Source organism: Rhinatrema bivittatum, chromosome 2 (assembly GCF_901001135.1).
Source record: "Rhinatrema bivittatum chromosome 2, aRhiBiv1.1, whole genome shotgun sequence".
Classification (NCBI taxonomy): Eukaryota; Metazoa; Chordata; class Amphibia; order Gymnophiona; family Rhinatrematidae; genus Rhinatrema; species Rhinatrema bivittatum.
In genome coordinates, this window is record NC_042616.1 from 488,056,104 (window position 1) to 488,080,802 (window position 24,699).

Sequence of the window (24,699 nt, forward strand, 5' to 3'; positions counted from 1 at the left end):
CCTGAGCAGCAAATTGACTGCTCGCTTGATTCTCCAGTTGGGGCTGCAACCAGCATTTAAGGTCCTAAATCAGTTGGACAGAGCACTGGGACATTGAATGGTGAGTTGACGGGGAAAACAGGGGCAGCACACAATCATCAGGGGAGGTGGTACCTGTGCCAGCAACCAAACGAAAGGGCAAAACTAAGCGCAAGAACAGGGTCACTCCAGTTCGAGTAGCTCCAATGACTCAGACACCTTGTCAGGTGATAGCCCGCCGCGACCATCGGTAGAGTCAGAGCAAGCATCCAGGTCACCCCTTGCTTTCACTACCCTGTCACAGCTATAGAAAAGTGTGCCCAAAGCACTCCGGAACAAGATAAAGAGATGAACTGCATAGACATTTTCAGAGTGATGGAAGGAAGAAGAAAGAGCACCTGGAAGGACAAGGACGTGGACTTGGCATCCAGTGCGGGGAAAAATAGATTCTCAGAAATATAATTAACTGGACTCAGGCATTCTTGAGGATAATGAGCATCATAGGTTAGGATGACCCTTCACAGTATGGCCCCATGTTCTGCTATGCAGATACTATTCCCGAGGCTTATAAGGAGTACGATGGTTGGGTATGGTTAAACTATGATAAGCGATTTCGAGATAAGATGAAGGTGAATTGCTTCATGTCGTGGGGTACGCAGAAGTTAGTTTGTTGTTAAAGCAGATGACTAGCAAAGCCAGTGATACAGGCGCGTGCACACATTCTTCTTGGAAGTCCCTCACACTGACCGCCAAGCCCTCTGGATCTACACAAGCTCCCAATAACATGGTTTGGAGGTATAACAAATCATCGTGCAACTTTCAAAAATGAAAATTTAAGTACATGTTATATCTGTAATGCACTCCATCTTGCGACCAAATGTATCAGGAAGTTCTCTGGAGGTAGTTCTGTCAGAGCCAAGTGGGCATCATGTTTTTGGAAAAGCAAGATCCCCCATAAACTAGTCAGAGATGTCCTACTGGCTGGGGCTCTACCTGAAGCACCAGAAGGCTCTCCACCTTCCCAAGGTTTCCGTGACAGTTTCTCCATCCCGTTCCAGAGGCATGTCAAAAGTGTCACGGGGGGCAATACTGCGTCCACTGTTTGGCATGCAAGCATTGTACAGTAGAAACTGAATTTCGTGGCGCTCACAACATCCTCATTCCAGAGACTATCGGGTAGATTTTAAAAAATTGCTCGTTCGTGTACTTTTGTTTGCGCACCAGGCGCAAACAAAAGTACGCTGGATTTTATAAGATACGCGCGTATCTTATAAAATCCAGGATCGGCGCGCGCAAGGCTGCCGATTTTGGGCAGCCTGTGCGCGCCGAGCCACGCAGCCTGCCTCGGAGGGAACTTACTTTCGCCCTCCCCTCACCTTCCCCTCCCTTCCCCTACCTAACCCACCCCCCCGGCCCTATCTAAACCCCCCCCCCTACCTAAACCCCCCCCCCTACCTTTATCCATGGATTTACGCCTGCTGGAGGCAGACGTAAATCCGCGCGCGCGCCAGCAGGCCGCTGGCGCGCCGAGACCTGACCCGGGGGCTGTTCCGGAGGGCGCCGCCACGCCCCCCCCAAACGCGGTGTCACTCGGCGACGCCCCTGACATGCCCCTTTTCAGAAACCCCGGGACTTACGCGAGTCCCGGGGCTCTGCGCGCGTCGGCGGCCTAAGCAAAATAGGCGCGCCGGCGCAGGAGGGCCCTGCTCGCGTAAATCCAGCCGGATTTACGCGAGCAGGGGGTTTAAAATCCGCCCCTATATTTTCTTTTCATCTCCCTATGGTTCATATTGTAGAATTAGTTATTTTTTGATTGATAGAGTGCTAGCTAATAGAATATCACAAGTGGAAATAGAACCAATTTCCTGGTCTGATCATGCACCAGTATGAATGGAGGTTAACCTCAGGAATTATGACTCTGGATGTAGATTTTGGAAATTAAATGACACTTTATTGAAGGATAAACAATATTGTCTTAAATTATCAGATATGATACAGGAGTGTTTGGATTTAAATGATTCGGGAGAGTCATCTCCAGTGATGGTGTGGGATAATCTGAAGGCATACTTACAAGGGCAATTAATATTGAGAGCTTCATTCCTGAAAAAAGAAAGGCACAAGCAGGATAAGAATATTAGGGGTAGAATAAGAAAACTTGAGCAACAACACAAATGGACCGGGTCCAACAATATTTATCAACAGTTGACTTCAGCCCGAGAAGAACTACTTGTGTTAGGTTTGCATAAAATAGCCCATCATTTCGTTTTAGCTAAACGAGTGTTTTGAGGGTGGAAACAAGGCGGGATGGATGTTGGCTTGCTGTTTGAAATAAATATCCATTCAAAATGTATTGAAAATAAAGAACAAAACTGGTGAGATGCTTACTACTAACAGTGAAATACAGGAGCGCTTTCTTCAATTTTATAGAGACATGTTTAGTTCAGATGAATCTATCCCAGGAAGCAGTTGGAAAGTACTTATGACAGATCAGGATAGAGCTTGGCTTGATAGAGAAATATCAGCTTTAGAAGTAGCTACAGTTATTAAAACTCCTCAGGTTGGCAAATTGCCTGGAATAGATGGCTTTACAGCTAAATTTTGTAGAGAATTTGTGACGAAGGTGGCTGGTCCGCTGGCTAAATTGTATAATTCTCTAAGGGGAGAGGGTATCATTTCTTCAGACTCCAGAATGGCAGGGATAACTATATTGGCTAAGCCATGGAGGGATCCTGCGAATTGTGGTTCTTACCACCTAATCTTTCTTGATTCATTTAGATTTAAAATTGTTTTCCAAAATATTAGCTGAGCACTTGAATAAAATTATGGGGGATTGATACATAAGGATCAAGTAGGATTCATATTGGGGAGATTGGTGGGGATAACATGCAAAAGATTTTGGATATAATATGGTGTCCAATAAAGAAAATATAGCGTTCTTGACAATTCACGCAGAGAAGGCCTTTGAAATGGTGCATTGGCCATTTTTGTTTATCACCTTAGAAAAAATAGGATTTGGGGAGAATTTTTTGAAGTGGATTGGTAAACTTTATATATTTCCTTCTGCATGTAGTAAAATAAATGGGGGATATACCAACAGTTTTCCAATAGGTCAGGGGACAAAACAAGGATGTCCATTTTCTCCTCTTTCGTTCGCAATATTCTTAGAACCAGTTGCCATCAAAATAAGATCGAATGACAAGATCCAGGGATTTAGACTGGATAGCGGTGAATACAAACTATCATTACTTGCTGATGATATTTTGTTTCCCTTGACTGACCTTCAGGGGACTGTGGAGTCAGTGGTATGTGAGATGGGAGAATTCAGTAAGGTTTCAGGGTTTAAAATAAATTGGGATTAATCTGAAATATTAAATGTCTACAAAAACTGAAGAGGAAATTTTGAAATCTAAGTACCCTTTCAAGTGGACATTTCATAATATTAAGTATTTGAGGATATACTTGGAGAAAAGAGTAAAGGATCTTTATACTCTTAATTATCCTCCGTTGATGACTAACATTATGAAAGATCTTGAGAAATGGGAGAATATTGGTCTTTCATGGCTGGGCCAGGTTGCGGTCCTTAAGATGAATATCCTTCCTAGATTAGGGTATCTTATTTCAGTCCCCGCCAATTGGAATTCCGGACCATTTGGTCACATCATGGCAGAAAAGATTCTTCGATTACATTTGGAGATGTCAGCTGCCGAGGGTTAGCAGACATGCTCTATATCCACCAAACTGAAAAGGAGGTCTTAGTACCAGGCTAGATTAGGAATGCTATGTGGCATTTCAACTCAAAGCCATTGTAGAGTGACATAAAACTCTGGATGAGAAACAGTGGGTATTGATTGAACAATCTTGGGTAGGGGATATGCCTCTCAGAGCTATGGTATGGCAAGCAAAAAATAGCTGGAGAAAGATAAAGATCATGGCCCCAAGTACTTTTAACACTTTGGAGAATTGGAAAAAGTGGAAGCTTAGATTTTGCGGAAAGAGAGAATATTTTTTCTCCTTGGATTTGTTCCATCATAGTCAGTTTATCCCGTGCAGTGTTTGGGATCACTCAGGGCCTGGAAGGATTGTGGAATAATAAATATGGAATATGTATGGGATTTGGGGAACTGGCAATGGGAAAAATATATATTGAAAATCTGCATCTGAATGCAATGCAAACAAAGGGTATGATTTCCAAACTTTATGGGGTTCTGAACCAGAGGGATGTTAAGCCAACACGTGATTTTGTGGGAAAAAGACTTGGGAGAGGAGCTTTCTACTGAGGAATAGGAAACGACATACTTAAATACAAGCAGGGCCTCCATATCAGCGCTATTGACGGGGAACAGCTATAAAGTGTTGCTCCAATGGTATCTCACTCTGGTTAAGCTTCATAGATTTTATCCGGAGGTGGGAGATGAGTGTTGGAGGGGTTGTTTTCAGCAAGGAACATTTTACCATTTGTGAATGGAATGTCGTAAAATCTGTATAATACTGGAAGGTAATAACTAAGTTGGGTTCAGACATAGTGGGTGTACCGGTTTCAGTGAGTCCTAAAAATGTTTTGTTGAACATTCCAGTTGATAAATTTGATGAGAATACCCAACTCTTATTGAGTCACATTTTCTTGGCAGCTCTCCACTTCATCTGTCACTTCTGTAGTACAGAGTTTACACCAAGTGTACATGCTGAATAGATTAACAGCAATCAAACGATGAAATTACTCCAAATATGAACGGGTTTGGGAATGTTATGTTTATTGGAGAGTTAACCCAAACAATGGTTTTCCTATTAAGCGGTGGATGTATAGTACTATACAGCATTTTTATTTCTCTCTTCTTTTCTCTTTTATGCATATCGGGGCTTTGTACTTGTGACACCTTGTTATGGGTGTGGTGTTATGGTGTATAGTAGAGGGGAATTATACATAGGATTTTGATGCTAATGATGAAGATTTACTTATTTCTTTGGCTGTTTGGGGAGGGTGGGGGGAAGGGGGGGGAGAAGAAGAAGAATTAATAATATGTCAGTAATGTTGTTAGTATTGTAAAATGTTTGTGTGATAAAATTAGGATGGTCAATACATTTTGTACCATATCTGTTGGCTCTGCTTGACTGCGTTCAACCATATATTTGTCATTGTATGAAACAATAAAAATTGTCAATAACAAAAGAAAAAGAGGGTACCATTCAACCTCTTCTTTCCAAGATATCAACTTTATTCCCATGAGAGGAAATCCCACTATCTCCAGCTCATACAAGTACGCCATCAGAACCCCCACAAGGAAGTTCTGACCCACGATGTTCACTTGCAGTGGACTCTAGCCACTCAGAGGAGGTCCAGCACGAATGCACCCTCTGAGGTGACAAACACTCCTCTTCCATCGCCATCTTGATCACTAGAGTCCAGGATTAGCATTTCCTCATTTCTGGACTTCAAAGAAGGTTCAGGGATACCCTCCAACCATCTTCTAGAACTTCTAGAACAATAATTTCCCCCAGAAGATCTTTTCTACTCTGAGTTTTTGGACAAGTTTGGAAAAGCCCTTGGAGTAAATTTGTGTAAGAACAAAGACCCTCGCACAAATGTAATGGATCTCCTCCAAATTTTGGAAACGCCAGCGGAGCCAGCAACTCCCTCCAGGCCATCAAATCTTGCAAGAATTACAAATGAGAATGTGGGATTAAATGCAGGGTACAAAAATCTCCAGGGTTTGGAATTGTACAGCTACCCCCATCAATAAGTTGGGGAAGAATCGGCTCTAAAAAAAAAAAAAAAAGCAAAGAAAGTTAGAATATATTCAGATACTCCACCAGGGAAGAATCCCCAGCTCCTAGACAATTTTGGCAAAACGATATTTAAAGGCTCCATGTTAAATGCAAGGATTTCTACCTACCAGTTCTACATGGTCCAATACAATCATAAAATATATACAAAAAATTAAATTTTTATTCTGACCGGAGATAGAAGAACCACATACCCTGAAGAATGTATACCCATCTGATTAATTTCATCTATGAGGTGTTCAGTACCTCCACACATTCCTCCTCAGCCTCCATTGGAGTGCACCACAATACTTAGTTAAGGGCTAGCAATCTTCAAGATGATATCCACAAAAAATTGGCGGATGTACCCTGCCTCTGTGACAGTATTTTTCAGAGAAAAGCTCAGGGAAACAGTGATGCAAATTAAAGAACAGAATGTAGCAATTCAGTCCCTCTCTACAGGACCAGAACAGCAACCGTCTGTAAGGCATCCTTATTACTCTTATAAAAAATCATACTTCTAGAGATGCCCTTTCTGTAATTCCTTTTTTTTGTTTTTTTTTAAAAGAAAAAAACCACATAGAGTGAAATGCCAATATTAATAATTAAATGACGAAACCCTCGTTAATGAGCAAATATCCAAACACAACAATGGTATGATACTATTCACTATAAGGATATCCCTTCAATACCCAAGTGATATAAAGTAGACTGCTCAAATTATTGTAATCATAGGGTTCGTCAAAAAGATTTTTAAAGAGGTTCAACTTTCAGCTTTTTTTGTCGCTTTTTTTCCCAATAATTTTTTTAAATTTTTAACATTTTACCATCTCATAGTAACGAGAAAGACACTTATCCTTAAGATGTATGCAGCGGCAAGAAGTTCAGATACCCTGCTTAAAACACCCGTTTTTTTGCAGTAATTTGCTTTCTGTAATTCCAACACTATGGGATGCCGTCTCTACTTTCGCAACACCAACAACTTCCGTCTCGTCCCAGACAATATGAGCTCCATCAACCAAAAGCAACGTAACAAGTCCAGCTCAAACCTAGATGATGCTTTTGACTGCCTTTCAAACCCAGCCACCAGCTCCTCCTGTAGGAGGGAGGATCCAGTAGTACCTGGAGGAGTAGCACAAGATCACAAAAGACTTCTCGGTTCTCAAAATCATGGCATCTGGATACTGCTTACGTTTCTTCCAGCTTTCCACTCTCCTTCATCGTTCATCCTTCAATTTGGATCTGTCTCACTTGACGTAGCTCCACATCGAGGTGCAGTTGTTTCTCGAACAGTAGGTGATATAACTAATTCCTTCCCATCTATATGGCCAAGGGTTCCACTCTCGCTACTTCCTCATCCCCTAGAAATCTGGTGGACTGAGACCCATACTGGATTTAAGAAGCCTGAACAAGCACATACTCAGAGAGAAATTCAAAATGAATTCCCTCTGTCTGCGGGGGGGGGGGGGGGGATGGGGGGATACAGGCGCTTAAATGTTCTTCTCACATGCTCCTTGTTGGCTTTCTACTCTTTTCCTTGCCTTTTTCTATTTTTTGCAGCCTAGAGACATATCGTTTTGTTTGGGAAACTTTTTGGAATATGGCAACATCAAAGTCATCGAGAGCGGAACTATTGTCTAAGTTTCTACACATTGCTAAAAGGATGAGGCAGGATGCTCCTTCCTGTACTAAAATGGTGCCGGGGAAGGACTCAGATATTTCCTTGCAGACTATCTTGGCTGAATCCTTGCAACTAACATAACTGAGCTATGTTGAGCTAGAGACTGATTGCCAGCAATGAAGAGAGATTGCGGTAAATGCTGAGCATATCAAAGATCTTCAATGACAATGTAACAAGATTGCACAACCGAAAAAAATGTAGAGGACTTAAACAATAGATCATGGAGGAGTAATATATGCTTTTTAGGCATTCCTGAGCAGATCCCATTGGTTTCTTACATATGTTGCCTAAACTCCTTCCTTTATCTGTTTGAAATTGAAAGAGACCGTCGCCCTCCTCCTTCACCAAGTCCAATTGTCAAATCTCCCCGGCTTTTCATTTTGTGGGTCCTCCGTTACCCTCAACTTCTAGAGATCCTTCAAAAAGCTCATCTGCGGTCATCTTTGCTGTTCGAGGGCAAGAAGCTTCTCGTTTTCCCTGATTTAAATAAGTGTGGTTCTTCAGGGGAATCAGTTCCTGGTGATGAGGGGGTCACTTGAAAAGCCTAAATGCTAGATATGGCCTCTTCTGATCCGGTCCATATGTGAGTGACTTTGAGCAATAGGACCAGGACTTTTGAGGATCCAACCTTGTAGCAGTTCTTGGATGAAATGTCCAGCCATGCAATGAAGATTAAATGAGACAGGCTCAATGCTATTTCTTTGACAAGTTTGTGGAGGGATGGAAGATAGCCTGGAGCTTTAAGAGGAGCCATCATCTAGATCCCTGGAGCTCTAGGAATCTTATTGTGGACTGTTGGATTGTTTGCTATATTTAGTTCCATTGGTGGTGATATTAGTTGATTATTTGTGCTTGCCTTGAGTTGTGTTTGTGAGGGGATTACTTGATGGATACTTCATTATTTGCCAGAAGTTTAGCTGTGTATGTTTTGTGGTTTGCTGCTGAATAATTGTATGCAGGACTGAGCAATCAGCATCATCTGTCAGGTGTGTCATGATGGAAAAAAGGTTGAGAAGCACTGGTATAAATGATATTTGTTTGTGGGTATGAACTAACATTAACTGTAGGATAGGGGAACAGACGGTACTTGAAGATGAATTAATTGGGGGAATGTCTGCTTTAGTTCTGCTGTTCTTCCCTGTATGTCTGCTTGTTTTTATATGTATGTTAGCTTTTTCTCTGCTGCTGGTACAATAAAGTTTGATGTTGCTTGACATGAGGCTGATGCAGAGACTGGGTGAAAGTGGGTATGTTGTGGAGTTGGAAGTCATGCTGAGGTTTAATGGGTAGTTTCTTGATTGATACAATATCTCTTGATTTATTTTATTTTGAATGTTTTATATTCCGCAGTCTCCAAAACAAGATTGACATGATTTGGCTGCCTGGTATGTAATATTATGAGTGTGCGGTGTTCCAAGTGTGTGAGCTATGTTGTGGGGGGTGTTACTTGAGTTACATTTAGGTTGGATGGGTTGGTTGGTTGTATTGTATGGGTGTGGTGTGTAGCCGGTTATATTTCTAACTTTTTGGGGGGTTTTCCTCTGATGAGGTGTGTCTGCAAGATGAGTGTACTCTAGTTTCTTTTTGTATCATGCTTGCTGATAGGCTACTCAGGCATGAGGTAACTGTTCGAGGACAGGTGTTAAAGAGGGAGTAAGGGTTTGCCAGAGACCTGCAGTATTTTTTTCTTTTCCTTTATCACTGTGCTTTTGGTAGAGATAGAACATCTTTTTAGTTTCTGGGAGCAGAGGGTTGGGCTCTGAAACTGCTCATTGGGACTTGGGTATATTTTGTTCTGGTTGCAGTTATGGGTTTACTGTTGTTTATTGGAAGAGTTTTTGGGGACAGCGTGTAGAAAGACTGGGTTTAGCATGTTCTATGGTTGTCTCTCATATCAGTTTTCAGCATGCATTTTTACATGGAGTCTGTATTGGATACAGTGTATTTTTTGTTGGATGCCATGAGGCCTAAATTAATGCTTATCTCCTTGAATGTTAAGAGGCTTAATAATCCTAAAAAAAATAGAAAATAATGACTCACCTTCGGCGCTTATTTATTATTTATTTTTTTTACATTAAACTCATTTGAATCTTAAGAGCCGAGCAAATTGTCTACTCATGGTTGTGTGGTAACTGCCTTTTCAATTGGTTGAAGCAGAAAAATGGGATAGCAATCCTTTGTTTAAAAAAAAAAAAAATCTTTACATTTGAGCGCCCTGTCTCAGTCTTCGGCTACAGAGGGGAGGTGGGTAAAGTTGTGGGAGAGATATTTGAAAAAGCCTTTGTGTTTCTGAAAATGCTCCTCCTGCTGATACTCTGGAATTTTTTCATTCCCTGGTAGACTCTAATTCTGGTTTTGAATTCATTACTTGAAACTTTGAGCCTTTTGAACTCATGGAGGCTACAACAACCTGTGAATAAAGAAATTACATTTTATTCCTTGCCCCATCAATCCTACTCTAGGATTGATTATTACTTTTTGGTCTCCAGTGCTTTATTGTCTGGAGTGGTGGATTCTTCTGTAAACAGTATTGTTACTTCTGATCATGCTTCGATTTGTTTAACTTTGGATTGTGGAAGCACTTCTGAGATTTGCCACACTGGAGATGTAATTCTGGGTTGCTGGGGGATAAGGATGTTGTCTCTTATTAATGACACGTGATGAATATTTTAAGTTCAGTGGTTTGTTGATGTCTCTCCTAACTGTATAGTGCAATTGTTCTCAACCTTTTTCCCATTGTGACACACGTGCCAGACTATGCTCACATGTGTGACATTGCTCATTACAGTTCACGGCGGAAATTAAAAATAAAGGCCCGGTATTATTTTTATTGTTAAGAATGACACAAGGGAAAGATAAGTACTCTGTCTGAACAGAAATTGCATTAATAAATAAATCCCATATTAAAACAGCACCAATTTCCAGCACTCAAACAGTAGCCACCTTACCTAAGAAAAGGCAACACTGAAAATAAACCAGGCCTTAAGACACCAATACACCTCCTATTATGAAAACCAGGTTGCTATGGAGCCCTACACAGAAACTATACGCCAGCAGAATACCTCACCTTAGTCACATGTACAGACCCTCACCTAACAAAGAATAAAGAGCCCATAATGTATAACTAGAAACATGCAGACAAAACTGAACTGGAAACCGCAGCAAGTCAGAGTCTCTGTATGCAGTGTAACAAAGGAAAAAGAGAAACTTCACCAGTCCTCATAAAATAAATCAAGAAATATAAAATCAATAGCAATAAAACCATACTAACAAAAAGAACAGATTCTTTCAAAACAGCTGATGAATGGAATATCCAGTAATTAAAAACTCATATCAAAAATTTCTGGATACCAATAAAATATTTCAAAATAGCAGACACAGAGACCCAATAATGAAAAATAATGATTAAAAAAATGCTTTACTCTGCATACCAGGGAACATTTGATATCCAGGTGCCCTGAGATTGTTTTGAATTACCAGGTGGAGGGATGGTTTGCTTGCAACTTTCTCCTCTCTCTCAGTCACACACAAGCTCTTTCTCTCAATCGCTCACATACACACATGATTTTTCTCTCTCCATTATGTAGGCTCTTAATCACACATTTACACACATGCTGTCTATCTTTTCATTCTTACACACACAGGCTTTGTCACACACTTACATAATGCTGTCTCTTTCTCTCACTTACACACAGGCTCTCAATCACATACTCAAATGCTCTCTCACCTACACCAGCTCTTAATCACACACAGACATGCATGCTCTCTTATTTATACACACAGGCTCTTAATCATACATTCACACACACACACACATACTCTCTTTCACACAAACAGGTTTTCAATCACACTCACACATACAGGTTCTCAGTCATACACATACGCACATGCTGTCTCACACACACACACACACACACACGCTTGCTCACTCACACCCCCCCCCCCCCCCCCACCGAACTAGCAGCAGCCTCCTACACTTCCAACCCTAACAGCAGCAGCTTCAGCCCTCTCCACTTTCAGCCTTAGCAGGGACTGACATTGCTCCTCTTTTGCTCCGCACCACGCTGCTCATTTTTCAGGCCGCGTCTCTCTTCTCTTTTTCAGGCCGAGGCTGCCTGTACTAGCATGGCCTCTTCTTCCTGTGCATGTGGCCGCCGCATACCACTTCCTTTTCTAGGCTGCGCAGGGGGGCGGGAAGAAGAGACCATGCTGGTGCCGCTGACTCCAGCTCTCCTGCCGTGTTCCGCCCGGGCTATCAGCATTTAAGTCCGGGCGGAGGACCAATTTCACTGAGGCAGGGGGAGCAGTGGGGGACTGGGAAGTGTGGCGACCCACCTGCGTGTGCTTGGCGATACACTGGTTGAGAACCGCTAGTATAGTGAGATGCCTTAAAAACTGTCTTACGGGGAGGGTTATTATTAATAGACTGGTACAAATAAGTCTGGGTATCTCTTGGGTCAAAGCCTTATCCATTGCCCAGGGACGTGCTGTCTGTTGTTACCAGGAGATCTTACAATTTAAACACTGGGCAACAATTTTTCACAAAAGTCATGTTACGGAAATGAAATTAGTCAATTCTTATACATTTCCATGTGCTAAACATGAATGTGACTGTGAGAATGCAAAATTGGCTCTAGTTTTTTTGTAACATGCAATAATATAATTACATCTTGAATTGTATGCCAATAGTAGGAGACCTACGGTTAATACCGTTTGAAAAATGAAGTCATAGACTATGTCTTAGATTTCTTTGCTTGTCTCTTGTACACCTGTTCGGGAGCATCTCTGCGGAGTGTCCAGCAGTAGTCAGCCAGCATGAATATTTCAAATACTCACCCTTTCTGACTGGGCTTCATATAGTACACTGCTGACGTTAGCTTACTCAGCAGCAGCAGCATGGCAGTAGAACTGCATTGCATCAGAAAATGATGTAATAAACTCTGGATGATGTGTGCATGATGGTATTATGCAATATTACATCATTCTAGGCTTATTTAGGATGTTGTTACAGTCCTGGATAAATTTACACGACTAAACATAGAAAGTGAATTATATTAAATATCTTCAAAACGAGAGCCAATAAAAACTTTTCATGGTCATATTCGTGTTCAGCACATCAAGATACTACAGAGTAGGACCTTTTTAGGTCAGTAACACTTTCATTGATGCCCAGTATTCCACTATTTATTCTTCAGAGATCATGTTCTCTAAGGAGCGCATCTCCTCATTTCTGCATATACTGGTGCACCCTACTGTATCAGATCTTGATCGGGATATTGATATTCATGAAATATTAATGGATATAGATTCCCAGTTGAATTTTACCAAACCTTTAAGCATGTCTTGGCTTTGAAACTTCAATTACTTTTCTGGAAATGTTTGGATATTCCATAGGTGGGAAGAATGTTTACAGAGGCCAAAGTGGGTAGAGACCCATTATCTGTTCAAAATTATAGACCAATCTCATTAATCAATGTTGATTGTAAGATGTATGCTAAAGTTCTTGTTTCTAGATTAGGTAAAGTCTTATATTCTAATATACATAGAGATCAGAATGGGTTTTTGTCCAATTGTCTAGCTTCTGATAACTTGAGATAATGTAATTTTCTGTTGGTTATGACTGATCATCAAGTGCATATTGTTGCCCTATCTTTGGATGTCCAGAAGGCATTTCATAGGTTTCAGTGGGGGTATTTATTTGAGGTTTTTACACTGGTTTGGTTTTGGGTCCTCTTTCATTCAGATGGTGCAAATCCTTTATACTATACTGTGTGCTAGACACTTTGTCAATAATATACTTTCTGGTCTGTTTTCTCTTCATAGGGGATAGCTTGGTGAGTTCCCCATTACCTCTTTTGTTTTATGTGTCCTTGGAACCATTAGCTATTGCTAGCAGACAGAACCCAGAACTGGTGGGTGTTTACTACAAACAATTTGAATGTAAGTTGGATATATATGTGGATGATCTTATGGCCTTTATGACTGTTCCTTCTATCCCAAAATTATGAATGTCATTAAGGATTTTTCTCAAATTTCTGGTTGCAAGGTGAACTGGACTAAATTGGAGACTTCCTTTAATGAAAGTCACTGACCCCCCTCTGATATAGAGCAATAACCATTCGAATGGACGAGGTCTGGGATTAAATATTTGGGTGTTTGGTTATAATATTGCTGATACAATAAATAAGAATGTCTCTTATCTGGAATCTGTACTTGACTGATTTAACATTGAAATGGTTCTCCCTTATTTCTCTCCTTGAAGCTATTAAATGATTGTTGCTCCTAAAGTGAAATGGACATTTTCTTTGAAGAGGTGCATGAGATATTTAACAAAACATAGAAAAAGCATCTATTATGGCTTGTAGGACCAGGTGATCCTACAAGCCATTAGGTAAAACATTCCCGGAAGTAGGATAAAGGAATCAGATCCACCATTGCCCTCTCAAAAATTAACCAGACAGGTATATCATCACTGTCTGTTTCCAATAGCCAGAAGCTACCTTGTCTCAGCAGAAATGCCACATGAAAGTATACGAAGTCTGGAAAATTAACACCGCCCAACTTCTTAGATAACTTCAGTTTCCAAAGAGCAACTTGAGGTGGTTTCTGTTTCTACAAAAATCAAGTCAAAGCCCTATCTTTCCTCTTATATACTGTTGGATTTAAGGGCAAAGGTAACATACTTAAAATATAGTTGGCTTAATTCCCTGTTCAAGATTAATAAACAAGTCCTGAACTGGTTTAACTGGCAAACAAGTGGGATTTGATCACTCGGTCAGTTGATGATAGGTTGATATTCTTTGATTTTCTTCAAAGGGAATATAATCTCCCTGCACATTAATTTTGTCACTGGAAACAATTAAGATGTATTTCTTTACAGGACCTTACTGAAGATTTCTGACTGGATCAGATTTGTGAAATTATTTGGGCCTCTAGTAAGCAAGATGCTATAAATTGATGAGATCTAATTCCTGTGAGCACTGTATGGGTACTGAAAAAATGTGGGAATGGGAATTTAGCGATGGATTGGGGGTTGATGAATGATCTGTATTTTGGAACAAGTCTATGCCGGTCTCCCTTTCAGTCTCAATTACACAGTCTCTATATTTTATTGCATCTAGGACGATTTGGACTCTTTTAAAGTGAATAAACTTAAGCATACTAGCTCCAACAAATGCTGGTCCTGTTGCCTTGAAAAACGTTTTGTTCTTTTGAGTGTGGGAATTTAGAGGGATATTGGTCAACAGTCTGGGTTAGGATCTGTGCCATTTTTTGTATTACCTTTGATCCTACTTATAAGATTGTAATTTGGAAGTCCCTGTCCTTGCCTCATCGGTTCTCTGCTGGAGAAGATAAATTGTTTGATTGATTTTTTGCTTTCTGTTGCGCTGTATATAATGTTGTTGCATTGGAAAGATAACTGTATTGGATATGATTATGTGGTGGAATATGGTGTGTCTATATCATAAATGTGAACTTTCAGTTGCTGAGCTTACTGGAAGGTTATTGCAGTGTTTATAAATGTGGGCTCCTATGCAACGATATGTATCTGTTATGATCTGAAAACTGTCTGCTTACAGTAATGAGCTGTCCTTGAGGGTAGAAGCGAGCTGTCAGAGCTAGTGAAGAGTTTCTTTGCCTCCTTAAGCCCCGAAGATCAGGAATGGAAATTGGAACCTCTCCTCTCCAGGGTGGAGGAGATTTTTTCCACATAGTAAGATCACTAAGAGTCCATGAGAGGTTCAGGCCTTGCCTCAGGGGCTTCTGGTTGTGCAATTGAGTCCCTATCCTGAGGTGGTAGATTCACCTTCTCTATGGGACTCATGGGAATTTCTTCATGGTTCAGAAAGGGAAGAAGTGGGTTCAGCTCATTCTGAATGCTACCAGATGTCATCCCCCCCAAACCAGCAGAGGTCTCCTATCTCGGTCTCCCTCATTGTCATTGGTATTCCTGGCTCAGCATTCCCCTATGATCAGATGAGCAGTATTTCTCCAAAGACATTTGTTTTTCCAGAGATGCCCCTTCTGCTCTTTTAAGTATCAATGAGCTCCTTTTAGTTTGCTGCAGCAGGTGCCTGCTAGAGGTCAGCAGAAGGAGAAGCGACAACTGAAGGATCAGCAGCAGTTGATGCCTAAGCCTGGAACCAGTTTTTGACATTTCTGAGACTTACCTCCTCTGATGAGGGGAAGGGTCCAGTTCTTACTTTTAGAGTGGGTCTGCATCACCAAAGACAAGTGGGTCCAGAAGATTGCAGAATGTTCTATTTATTTATTTATTTAAAATTGTTTGTGTGCCACGTTTACAATTACAGATTGGTCCAAGCTCCGCTAGGCCCCCTCTAGTCCAATGGAGGTCAGTCTTCAGTCTTTACAGTTTTCAGTCTGCTCAGTCAGAAGGCAATCAAGCTGGTTTCACCTCAAGAATTTGTCCAGGATTTCAATTCCCAGTAATTTCTAATCCCCAAGAAATCAGAGGAAGAGGGGGAGAAAACTACGGAAGCTAAACAGATAATATTGTTGGTCTAAAAGAGATTCAAGATGAACACCCTTCAGCTGAGTCTGCCTTTCATTCAGCTGAAGGACCTGAAAGACACTTTTGCGCACATTCTATTCACTGTGCTCATCAAAAGTTCCTCAGGTTTGTAATGCAGGAAGTGCACTGCCAGTACCACGTACCTCCATTTTGGCTATCGACAGCCCCAGGAGTGTTCATAAACTATCTCACTGTTATAGCTACACAGCTTTGTCTGCAGGGAGTCTGTCTATTCCCATTCATGGAAAATTGGTTGGTGATGGGCCCACCTCTGGTGGGAGTACTTTAATTCTTCAGTGTGACCATGTGGCCTCTCCGGTCCTTGGGATTCCTGGTCAAATTCTCAAAGTACAACTTGATCCCATCTCAAAGTGTACAGTTCATATGGGCCTGGATAGACTCGCTTCAGGAGAAGGTGTTTCTTCCCACTGAAAGATTAAATGCTAGCAAGGTTGATCATCATTCTTCAAAGTCGAAGGACCGTGCGGTGCATGTGATTAAGTTGACTTGTCTGCTCATGTGGCATCTTCATAGGGCCCTCTGAGTCCAGTGGAATCAATTGTTCCAGCCATTATTCCAGATATCTGTAACTCCTGATATGTGAACATGCTTCAGTGTTGGATAAACCTGGAGGTTCTGGGGTGGATCGCTCATTATATGTCCCAGCACTTCACATGACCTCTATCAGAGGGTTGGGAATGCATACCGGTGCTGCTTGGACTCAGGGTATGTGGTATGTAGCAGAAAGTCACCTACAAATCAGCCTTCTGGAGTTGCCAGTCATCTGTTTTGCTCTAAGGGCATTCACCCTTCTCTCTCAAGCAAGAAATTCTTGATCCAGATGGACAACCAATTGGCCATGTTCTATGTAAACAAGCAAGGAAGCACAGGCTCTTACACCCTCCGTGAGGAGGTCCTCCAAATCTGGTCATGAGCTAGTCATCACAAAGTGCATCTCCAGGTGACCTACTTATTGGGAGTCTAGAATATGTTAGTGGACCATCTCAGCAGGGTTCTGCATCTACACAAGTGGTCCTTAGATCATGAGGTCATTAACAACTTGTTTAGTTGTTTTATTTATTTATTTTTATTTATTTAAGAGCTTTTATATACCGATGTTCATGTACTGGTACATATCACGTCGGTTTACATAGAACCAAAGTTGGAAATTACATCGAACATTATATCGAACAAGAGGGTACAAATAACAGGTCTAACATCGTGAGAACTTATTGATAATGCTGAGGACGACTTAGAATCTAAAATTTAAAATTATTACAAATAACAAATAAATAAAATAATCAACAAAGTCGGAATTACAACCGACTTAATAAGCATGGGTGCAGATTGACGTAAAGTAGAGCTAAACAGGAGAATTAAGGGCTACGGCGTCAGACTTCTAACGTGATGGGGTATGAAATGAGTGAATCAAACCCTAGGGAGAGACCTTTAAGTGAAGGCTTTTGTAAAAAGCCAAGTTTTTAGCTTCTTTCTGAACGTTCGACTACAGGTTTCTAGACAAAGGTCCGTGGGGAGGGCATTCCAGAGAGCAGGGCTGGCAGTCGAGAAAGCTCGTTTCTTAAGTAGTGACTTGGCCGGAGGTGCATATAAAGAGCCTAAGTAGCTGGTTCTGATAGGTCTTAGTGATGCGTGGGGACGAAGTGGGTCGCTTAGATCTAGCGAAGTTTGGGAATGAATGGTCTTATGGGTTATGGTTAGTACTTTGAAAATGATTCTATGTTTAATAGGGAGCCAGTGAAGGTTTTTTAGAATAGGTGTGATGTGTTCACCTCTCCTAGAGTTAGAATCCTGGCAGCCGAGTTCTGCAACATTTGCAGTGGTTTGGTTGTGATAGCTGGTAGGCCAATTAGCAGAGAGTTGCAATAATCGATTTTTGAGAATAGAATTGTTTGGAGGACTGTTCTAAAGTCCTGAAAATGGAGGAGAGGTTTCAGCTTTTTCAATACGTGTAGTTTGTGAAAGCATTCTTTCGTTGTGTTTTTGACAAATTGTTTGAGATTCGGCTTATTGTCGATGGTGACGCCAAGGTCTCTGACATGTGTGGGTGGGATCCAACATGGTGTGATTAGATTGTTGGCAGCCTGAAAGTTGTCATCGAAATTGATCAGCATAAGTTCCGTTTTTGAAGTATTGAGAACTAAATTGAGGCTAGTGAGGAGGGAGTTTATGGACTGTAGACACTTGTTCCAGAAATTGATGTTGTTGGATAAAGATTCAGTGATTGGCAGCAGAATCTGGACGTCATCGGCATATATAAAGTGAGTGATCTTTAGGCTTGAGAGCAGATGACAAAGGGGGAGAAGGTAGATGTTAAACAGGGTTGGGGAAACCTCTTTGAGGTTTCACCAGCAGCGTGAAACCTCAAAGTTGTTGGGGAACTCCAGTGATTGATCTGTTCTGTTCCATGCTTCCAAGCAACTACAGATTAACTTTTGATGCTTTTGTGCTAGGCTGGAGCAGTGGTCTACTCTATGCATACCTGCCAATTCTTCTCGTTGACAGGATTGTCAGCAGGTCCTTTAGGCGAGGGCAATCCTTGTAACACCGGCCTGGTAATGTCAAGTGTAGTATCTATAGCTCATCCATTTATCAATTTAATCTCTGATTCCCTTTAAGATGTCTGAGATTCTTATTACACAAGAAGATGGCCAGTTCTGCCATCTGAATCTGCTATTGCTGGCCCTCACAGAATGCATGTCGAGCATGCAGTTCTTTCCTCCTTAGCCTTCCTAGGGAAGTGGAGGACATGCTGACTTCAGCCAGGAAGGCTTCAACCAGAAAATCTTACAGCTTCAGTTCGAAGAGATTTTCAACACAGTGTGCGCCCCCCCCACACCCCCCCAGATGGAGAGTGGACTACTGGGTGAATAGGCTGCGCAGAAGTGCTTTTCCAAAGTTAGTGTCTACTCAAGACATGATGTCTAGATCAGTGGTTCTCAACCGGTGTGTCGCGGCACACTAGTGTGTTGCGAAGCACCGGCAGGTGTGTCACGCATCCGCTGCTCTCCCCCCCCCCCCCCCCCTCACCTCAGCGAGACAAACACTGCTGCTATTCCTGCCCAGGCTATCAGCACATTCAAGCCCCGAGGAGGAACGGCAGCAATGTTGAAAGCCGGCAACAGGAACATGACCATTTCTTCTTCCCGCCCCTGTGGCCCGGAAGAAGAAGTGATGTTTACCAGGCACGCGGGAAGAAGAAAAGGTCATGCAGTAACACTCAGATCCCAAGACTCTCCCCGGCCCTGCTACACTCAGCAGTTTGCCTGTGCTGCAATCATCGCGGCACAGAGCAGTCAGCTGAGAATGTGGCCGCCGGGATTTCCTGCCGCGCGGCTGTTGGAGAAAGTCGTCCATCAGCTGCCCAGAGCTGAAGATCGGTGCTTGCTGGCCACTTTGCTAGGGGCTGCAGGAGTAGGGTGCTGGTCCACTGGCCCCCCCCCCTGCTCTGATGTCCTCTTCTCTCGCAAGCGTGACACCAGCAAGAAAACATAAAAATAATAATAATAATCTGCAAAAAAAAATAAAAGGCTGGAGTGGGGAGAAGAAAAACCATAAAATTACATTCTAGGCTGACTGCTCTGTGCCATGATAGCAGCACAAGCAATCAACTGAGTGCTGCCTTCTTACCACTGCGGGGCAAGGAGGTCATTCCTGCTGCAGTTTCTAGCCTGTCAGGACTCTGCTTTTAATAGCAGCATACCGGCTACCTTGTGCTGTAGCTGCCATGTGTGCTGGGGGTGGGGGTGAGTGAGACAGAGAGAGTGAGCCAGTATCTGTGTAAGTGTATGAGAGAATGTGTAAGTAAGAGAGAAAAACGTGTGAGAGTAAGATACTGCTCAGGAAAGTCACTGGTGTATGTGAGAGATTGTTCAGGGAGGTGACTGGTGTGTGTGTGAGCAAGAGAGAGACATTGGTCAGGGAGGTGACTGTGTGTGTGAGAGAGAGACATCGGTCAGGGAGGTGACTGGTGTGTGTGTGTGAGAGAAAGAGACATTGGTCAGGGAGGTGACTGGTGTGTGTGTTTGAGGAAGAAAGATATTGGACAGGGAGATGACTGGTTGTGTGTGTGTGTGTGTGTGTGAGAGAGAAAGAGCCATTGGTCAGGGAGGTGACTGGTGTGTTTGTGTGTGTGTGGGAGAAAGAGACATTGGTCAAGGAGGTGACTGGTATGTGTGAGAGAGAGATTGGTCAGGGAAATGACTGCTGTTTGAGAGAGAGAGAGTGTGTGTGTAAGAAAGAAAGAAAGAAATAGATTAGTCATGGGCTCTAAGGAAGAAGAGCATGAGGACAGAGCTTCAGCAGCCCTTGCTGCTTCTGGTGAGTGCTATTGGCCTACAAGCTAAAGGAGTAGGAGAGTTACTGGAGAGGGTAAGTAAAGGTGGCTTTTTAAGTTTATCTTTCTTGATTGACTGCCATTTTAATTATTGGTTATTATGTGTTACATTAATCTAAGGAGCTCAAGACTAAGGTCTGAATAACCTTTCAAAAATTAACACTCATGCCTTCAAAAGATTTTTCTGACTTCTGTATTCTTATGTAGTGATCACCGTGGGGCACCAAGGGCACTGTGTATTATGGGCAGTGCTTCTTGCTGGTTGGTCCTAGATCTTGGAGACTCTTTGAGGTGTTCAGAGTTCACCTGTGGGTATGTGTGTGGGGGTATGATGTAATGGCAAGGTTGTGCCAGGTTTTGAACTAGTGACTTGCTTAGATGAGAGGCACGTGCTCTGCCTTCGAGACATTGGGTGGCTCTGGTAAATTCTGACTCAGGCAAACTAGGAGAGCTTGGACTGAGCCTGATAGGATCAGTGAGCCTGCTTTTGAGGAATCGGATTGGCCCTCAGGCCTTGAAAAAGGATTGCTGGAGTCAAGGAAGTTGTTCCCAGCATCTTGGAAGGCTGCTTAGCCATGCTACAGGATCTGACTTTTGAGATCTATGAGACTTTGATGTTGAGGTGAGTTATATATGTACTCACTGAAGTGAAGTAACTGAATTGTTTGCTGTAGATGGATAAGAAAAGTGAAGTAACTTGGACTGGATATATTTGTGAGTGCTGTGAACTAAATATGCTTATATCTACTTAGAACTGAGGGAGTCCATTTTCAGCCGCTGTATGGCTTGGCTAGTTAGCCAGATAAACATACCTGGCTATCTTAGTTAGCCGGTTATGTCTAACAGCCCTAAGGACCAGCCAGAGTTAGCCACACAAGTTAAGTGGCTAACTCTGCTTAACTTATGCGGCTAACTCCACTCCTCCTCAGAATGCCTCTTGCCTGCCCACGGCCGGGTAAGTCATTTAGACGGATAACTATTATGTTATCCGTCTAAATGGCTTTTGAATATGGACCTCGAGATTCCTGCCTTGTTTTGAGTTATCCGAAGTAATTGGACTTGTATATAAAAAAACCATGTTTTGGGTGAGTTGTTGTTTAGTAGTTATGGGCATAGTGTAGAAGCTTGGGGAGAGCTGCTATCTTATATTGGAATGTTCTAAATGTTAACCAGTATATTATTGTTGCCTGCTAAGTTGCTGTTTAAAATAAAACCAAGTTTAGAACCTAGAAGAAACTGTGGTTTATATAAGCAGAGACTTAGAATGGGACACACAACCTCTAGTTCAGACAATCTACAATGTTTTTGAGACTGCATCAGAAGCCTCTGTAGTGGGCAACAATACATAGATTTATGGCTGTGAGCTTCAGGTCTTCTGAAGGTGATTAGAAAATGCTTGCTAATGTGCTTTGCGATGGCGACAGTCTCTTGTAAGTTAAGGTCCAAGAAGCAGTGGATGTAATAAAGGACCACCACTCGACACGTCATATCCTATTTGCTGTTATAGCTGAGCCAATTTCAACCCTGAAGACATCAGAGTGATTTCCTGAAAATGCAATCTTTTCCTCAGAAGAGATGCTACCAGAGGCCTCTTCACCCACTAGAGGGCACAAGACCTTGCCAACAATATCAGAAGAACTCAAAACCCCATGCCACCACCTTAACTGTTTTTTAAATTTTTGTACCATTTACTTTGCTTTTGGGGGTTTTTTCTCCTTGTGTTTTTTGGGTGAGGGTTGGAAGATTTGCACACATTCACATCACATTAGTATCTTTCATTGGTATAAGTTTGGACTGTATGCCCTCTATGGCTTTTTCAAGTGTTACAGCTCAATTCCCTCTCTCCTAGATCCATGTTGTTGGTTTTGAGTTGTTCCCCTTTTGAAAAAAATGATGACATTCAAACATTTTATCCCTTCAAAAATATTCCCTCCCATTGGTAGCTGTTCCTGTTTTCCCTCTTTTTTTTTTTTTTTTTTTTTAGTCAAAAACAACCCTTCACTTTATCTGAAGGCAACTTTGCTTGTCTTCAAAGAAAGCAAAGTTACTTATCTATAACAGTATCCTCTGATGACCACAGTACACCAGTGATGTACTCCTTCCCTCCTTCTCCTCTTGGAAGTTGTTCTTTCCCTTCTCTATCTTGGCTAAACAGGACCTGAGAGATGCTTCTGAGGTGCAGGAATTCCTATGCATGCGCAGAAAGAACATTTGTCTTTTCCAGATGTTCTGCTGATTGGACCTACTTGTATGACTGCTGAACTGCTGACTTCAGAGGACATTTGTTATAGTTAAGCAGCATTGCTTCTTCTTTGTGCAGTTTGATGGTTTCTCCTATTTTTTCGCTTTTCATGTGTAGAACACGAGTTCGAGATGATCTTCTCACCAGGCGAGATAGATCAAAAGAAACTAGTCCACTCAGATGGTCTCCGTCCAGAAGAAGACTCAGCAGATCCCCTATCCGGAGAAGATCTCGTTCGCCACTCAGACGCAGCCGATCTCCTAGGAGGAGGAGTAGATCTCCTCGCAGGAGGTAGGGATACAGTGAAGCATCACTACTTGAGAAACATAGAAATACCTGTAGACTTGCTGTAACTTGTCACTCTTATGTAGAACAGAGGCAGGCAATTCCAGTCCTCGAGTGCCACAAACTGGTTGAATATGTATGAGAGAGATTTGCATGCACTGCCTCCATTGTATGCAAATAAAGCTTATGCATATTCATTGCGGATATCCTGAAAACTACATCTGTGGCTCTCAAGGACCAGAGGTTTTTACACCTCATGTAGAAGATCTGATTTTGATAACTGAGCAGTATGGTCTTTATGAAATATGGAGCATTTGTACAGATGGTATGCTATTTCCTTGTAGGGTATGCTCCACATGCATGCCAGATCTGAGGATGTTCTACAGAACGTTCTTAAAAAAAAAAAAAAAAAGAAAAAAAAAGAAGCTACTGCTTTGGCTTTATTTGAGTGATTGGGGAAAATTCTGATGGGAGAGGATCTTGGGCTTGGAGAAATTGGTGTTTTAAGCCACTTCAGCACTGCTGATTTCATCTCCCTCCGACTCTCGTTGGGTGTGAGTGGTGTCCTTTCTTTTTCAGGTAATTAAAAGAAAAGAGGAGAACAATGGTCTGAATTTGATGCCAAAATAGAATAAACACGGATGTAAAATGATGCTTTTCTCAAGTGATCTTTAACGTGTCTATTGGAAGTAATTCTTAACTCAGTGATAACACATTGTAGGTATCTCATGCTTTATTATGACACTTTAAGAAATTTCCTTATACTTACTGTAGGGCTTGAGTTAATATTATTTTAGTACATTCATCAGCAGTTGTGATATATATCTTAATTAAAGTTAGAAGATCTTTAAATGTAGCTAAACAAACTTTTGTAGCTTATATTTTCTCTTTGGTGGTACCTTGCTTGGTTTTTATTTGAAAACATATTTTTAAACTATATAATATGTTTCCTGATTTCATTGCCCACAGAGATAGAGGTCGTAGGAGTAGATCTCGTCTCCGGAGGAGGTCTCGGTCACGTGGAGGACGCAGACGTAGGACTAGAAGCAAAGATAAGGAAGACAAGTTTAAAGGAAGTCTTTCTGAAGGAATGAAAGTTGAGCAGGATTCTTCTTCAGATGAGAAGTAAGGAGCTCTGCCACTATGTACTATAACCACTTTGAAATGAGGAAGCACAGAAAGATTTTTCTTTAATATAAAGCTTTCATTACTAGATAACTGCATACAGAAATTTTTGAGACCATCAGTTGGTTCATCATTAAAGAAATATCTGAGGATCTGAACTACATCCATTCCTATCTACTTAATTGTTCAAGTGGCATCTACAATAGTAACTGTTTTAAGATCTAAATAAAACTAAATGGTTAATATGAAGAGAACTATAGAGAAATGTTTTTTTTTTTTACTATCAATCTATATCTGTTGTGTTAAATGCATTTTTACTCTTACTGTTGCCCTCTAGTTCTAATGCCTAATTTTAGTACATAAATTTGAAAAGAGGTGGAGTAGGCACTAAAACTATTAAAACTTTCTAGACAATGACAAGTGCTTTAATACGTGGTGCCGCACTTGTTGCATTTTGTTCAACTGTGTTGATATATCGACTTTCAAGCCTTATTGGCCAAAAGTGTTGAATTTCACAATTCTTATACATATGTTTAAGCAGAATGAACATTATAGCATGTGTTAAATTGTATTTTTCATAACATACCTTTTTATAACCGTGGACTCTGTTCATCAGTTGAAAGATGATTTGCACGCTTGATTTTGTATATTTAAAAAGAAAGCACTTGCCCAGTGTTGGTATAAAAGTAATTTCTCAAATC

At 41.5% G+C, this 24,699-nt stretch overlaps 1 protein-coding gene across 8 annotated transcripts in view; it reads left to right on the forward strand.

Moving 5' to 3' along the window:
- Positions 1 to 24,699, forward strand: part of PRPF4B (pre-mRNA processing factor 4B) — a 191,630-nt gene that overhangs the window by 56,196 nt on the left and 110,735 nt on the right. For all 8 annotated transcript variants that reach the window (XM_029590568.1, XM_029590567.1, XM_029590563.1 and 5 more), the window contains 2 exons: positions 22,706 to 22,879; positions 23,843 to 23,998. In XM_029590568.1, the coding sequence (XP_029446428.1) occupies positions 22,706 to 22,879; positions 23,843 to 23,998 (330 nt within the window). The remainder of the gene's footprint in view (positions 1 to 22,705; positions 22,880 to 23,842; positions 23,999 to 24,699) is intronic.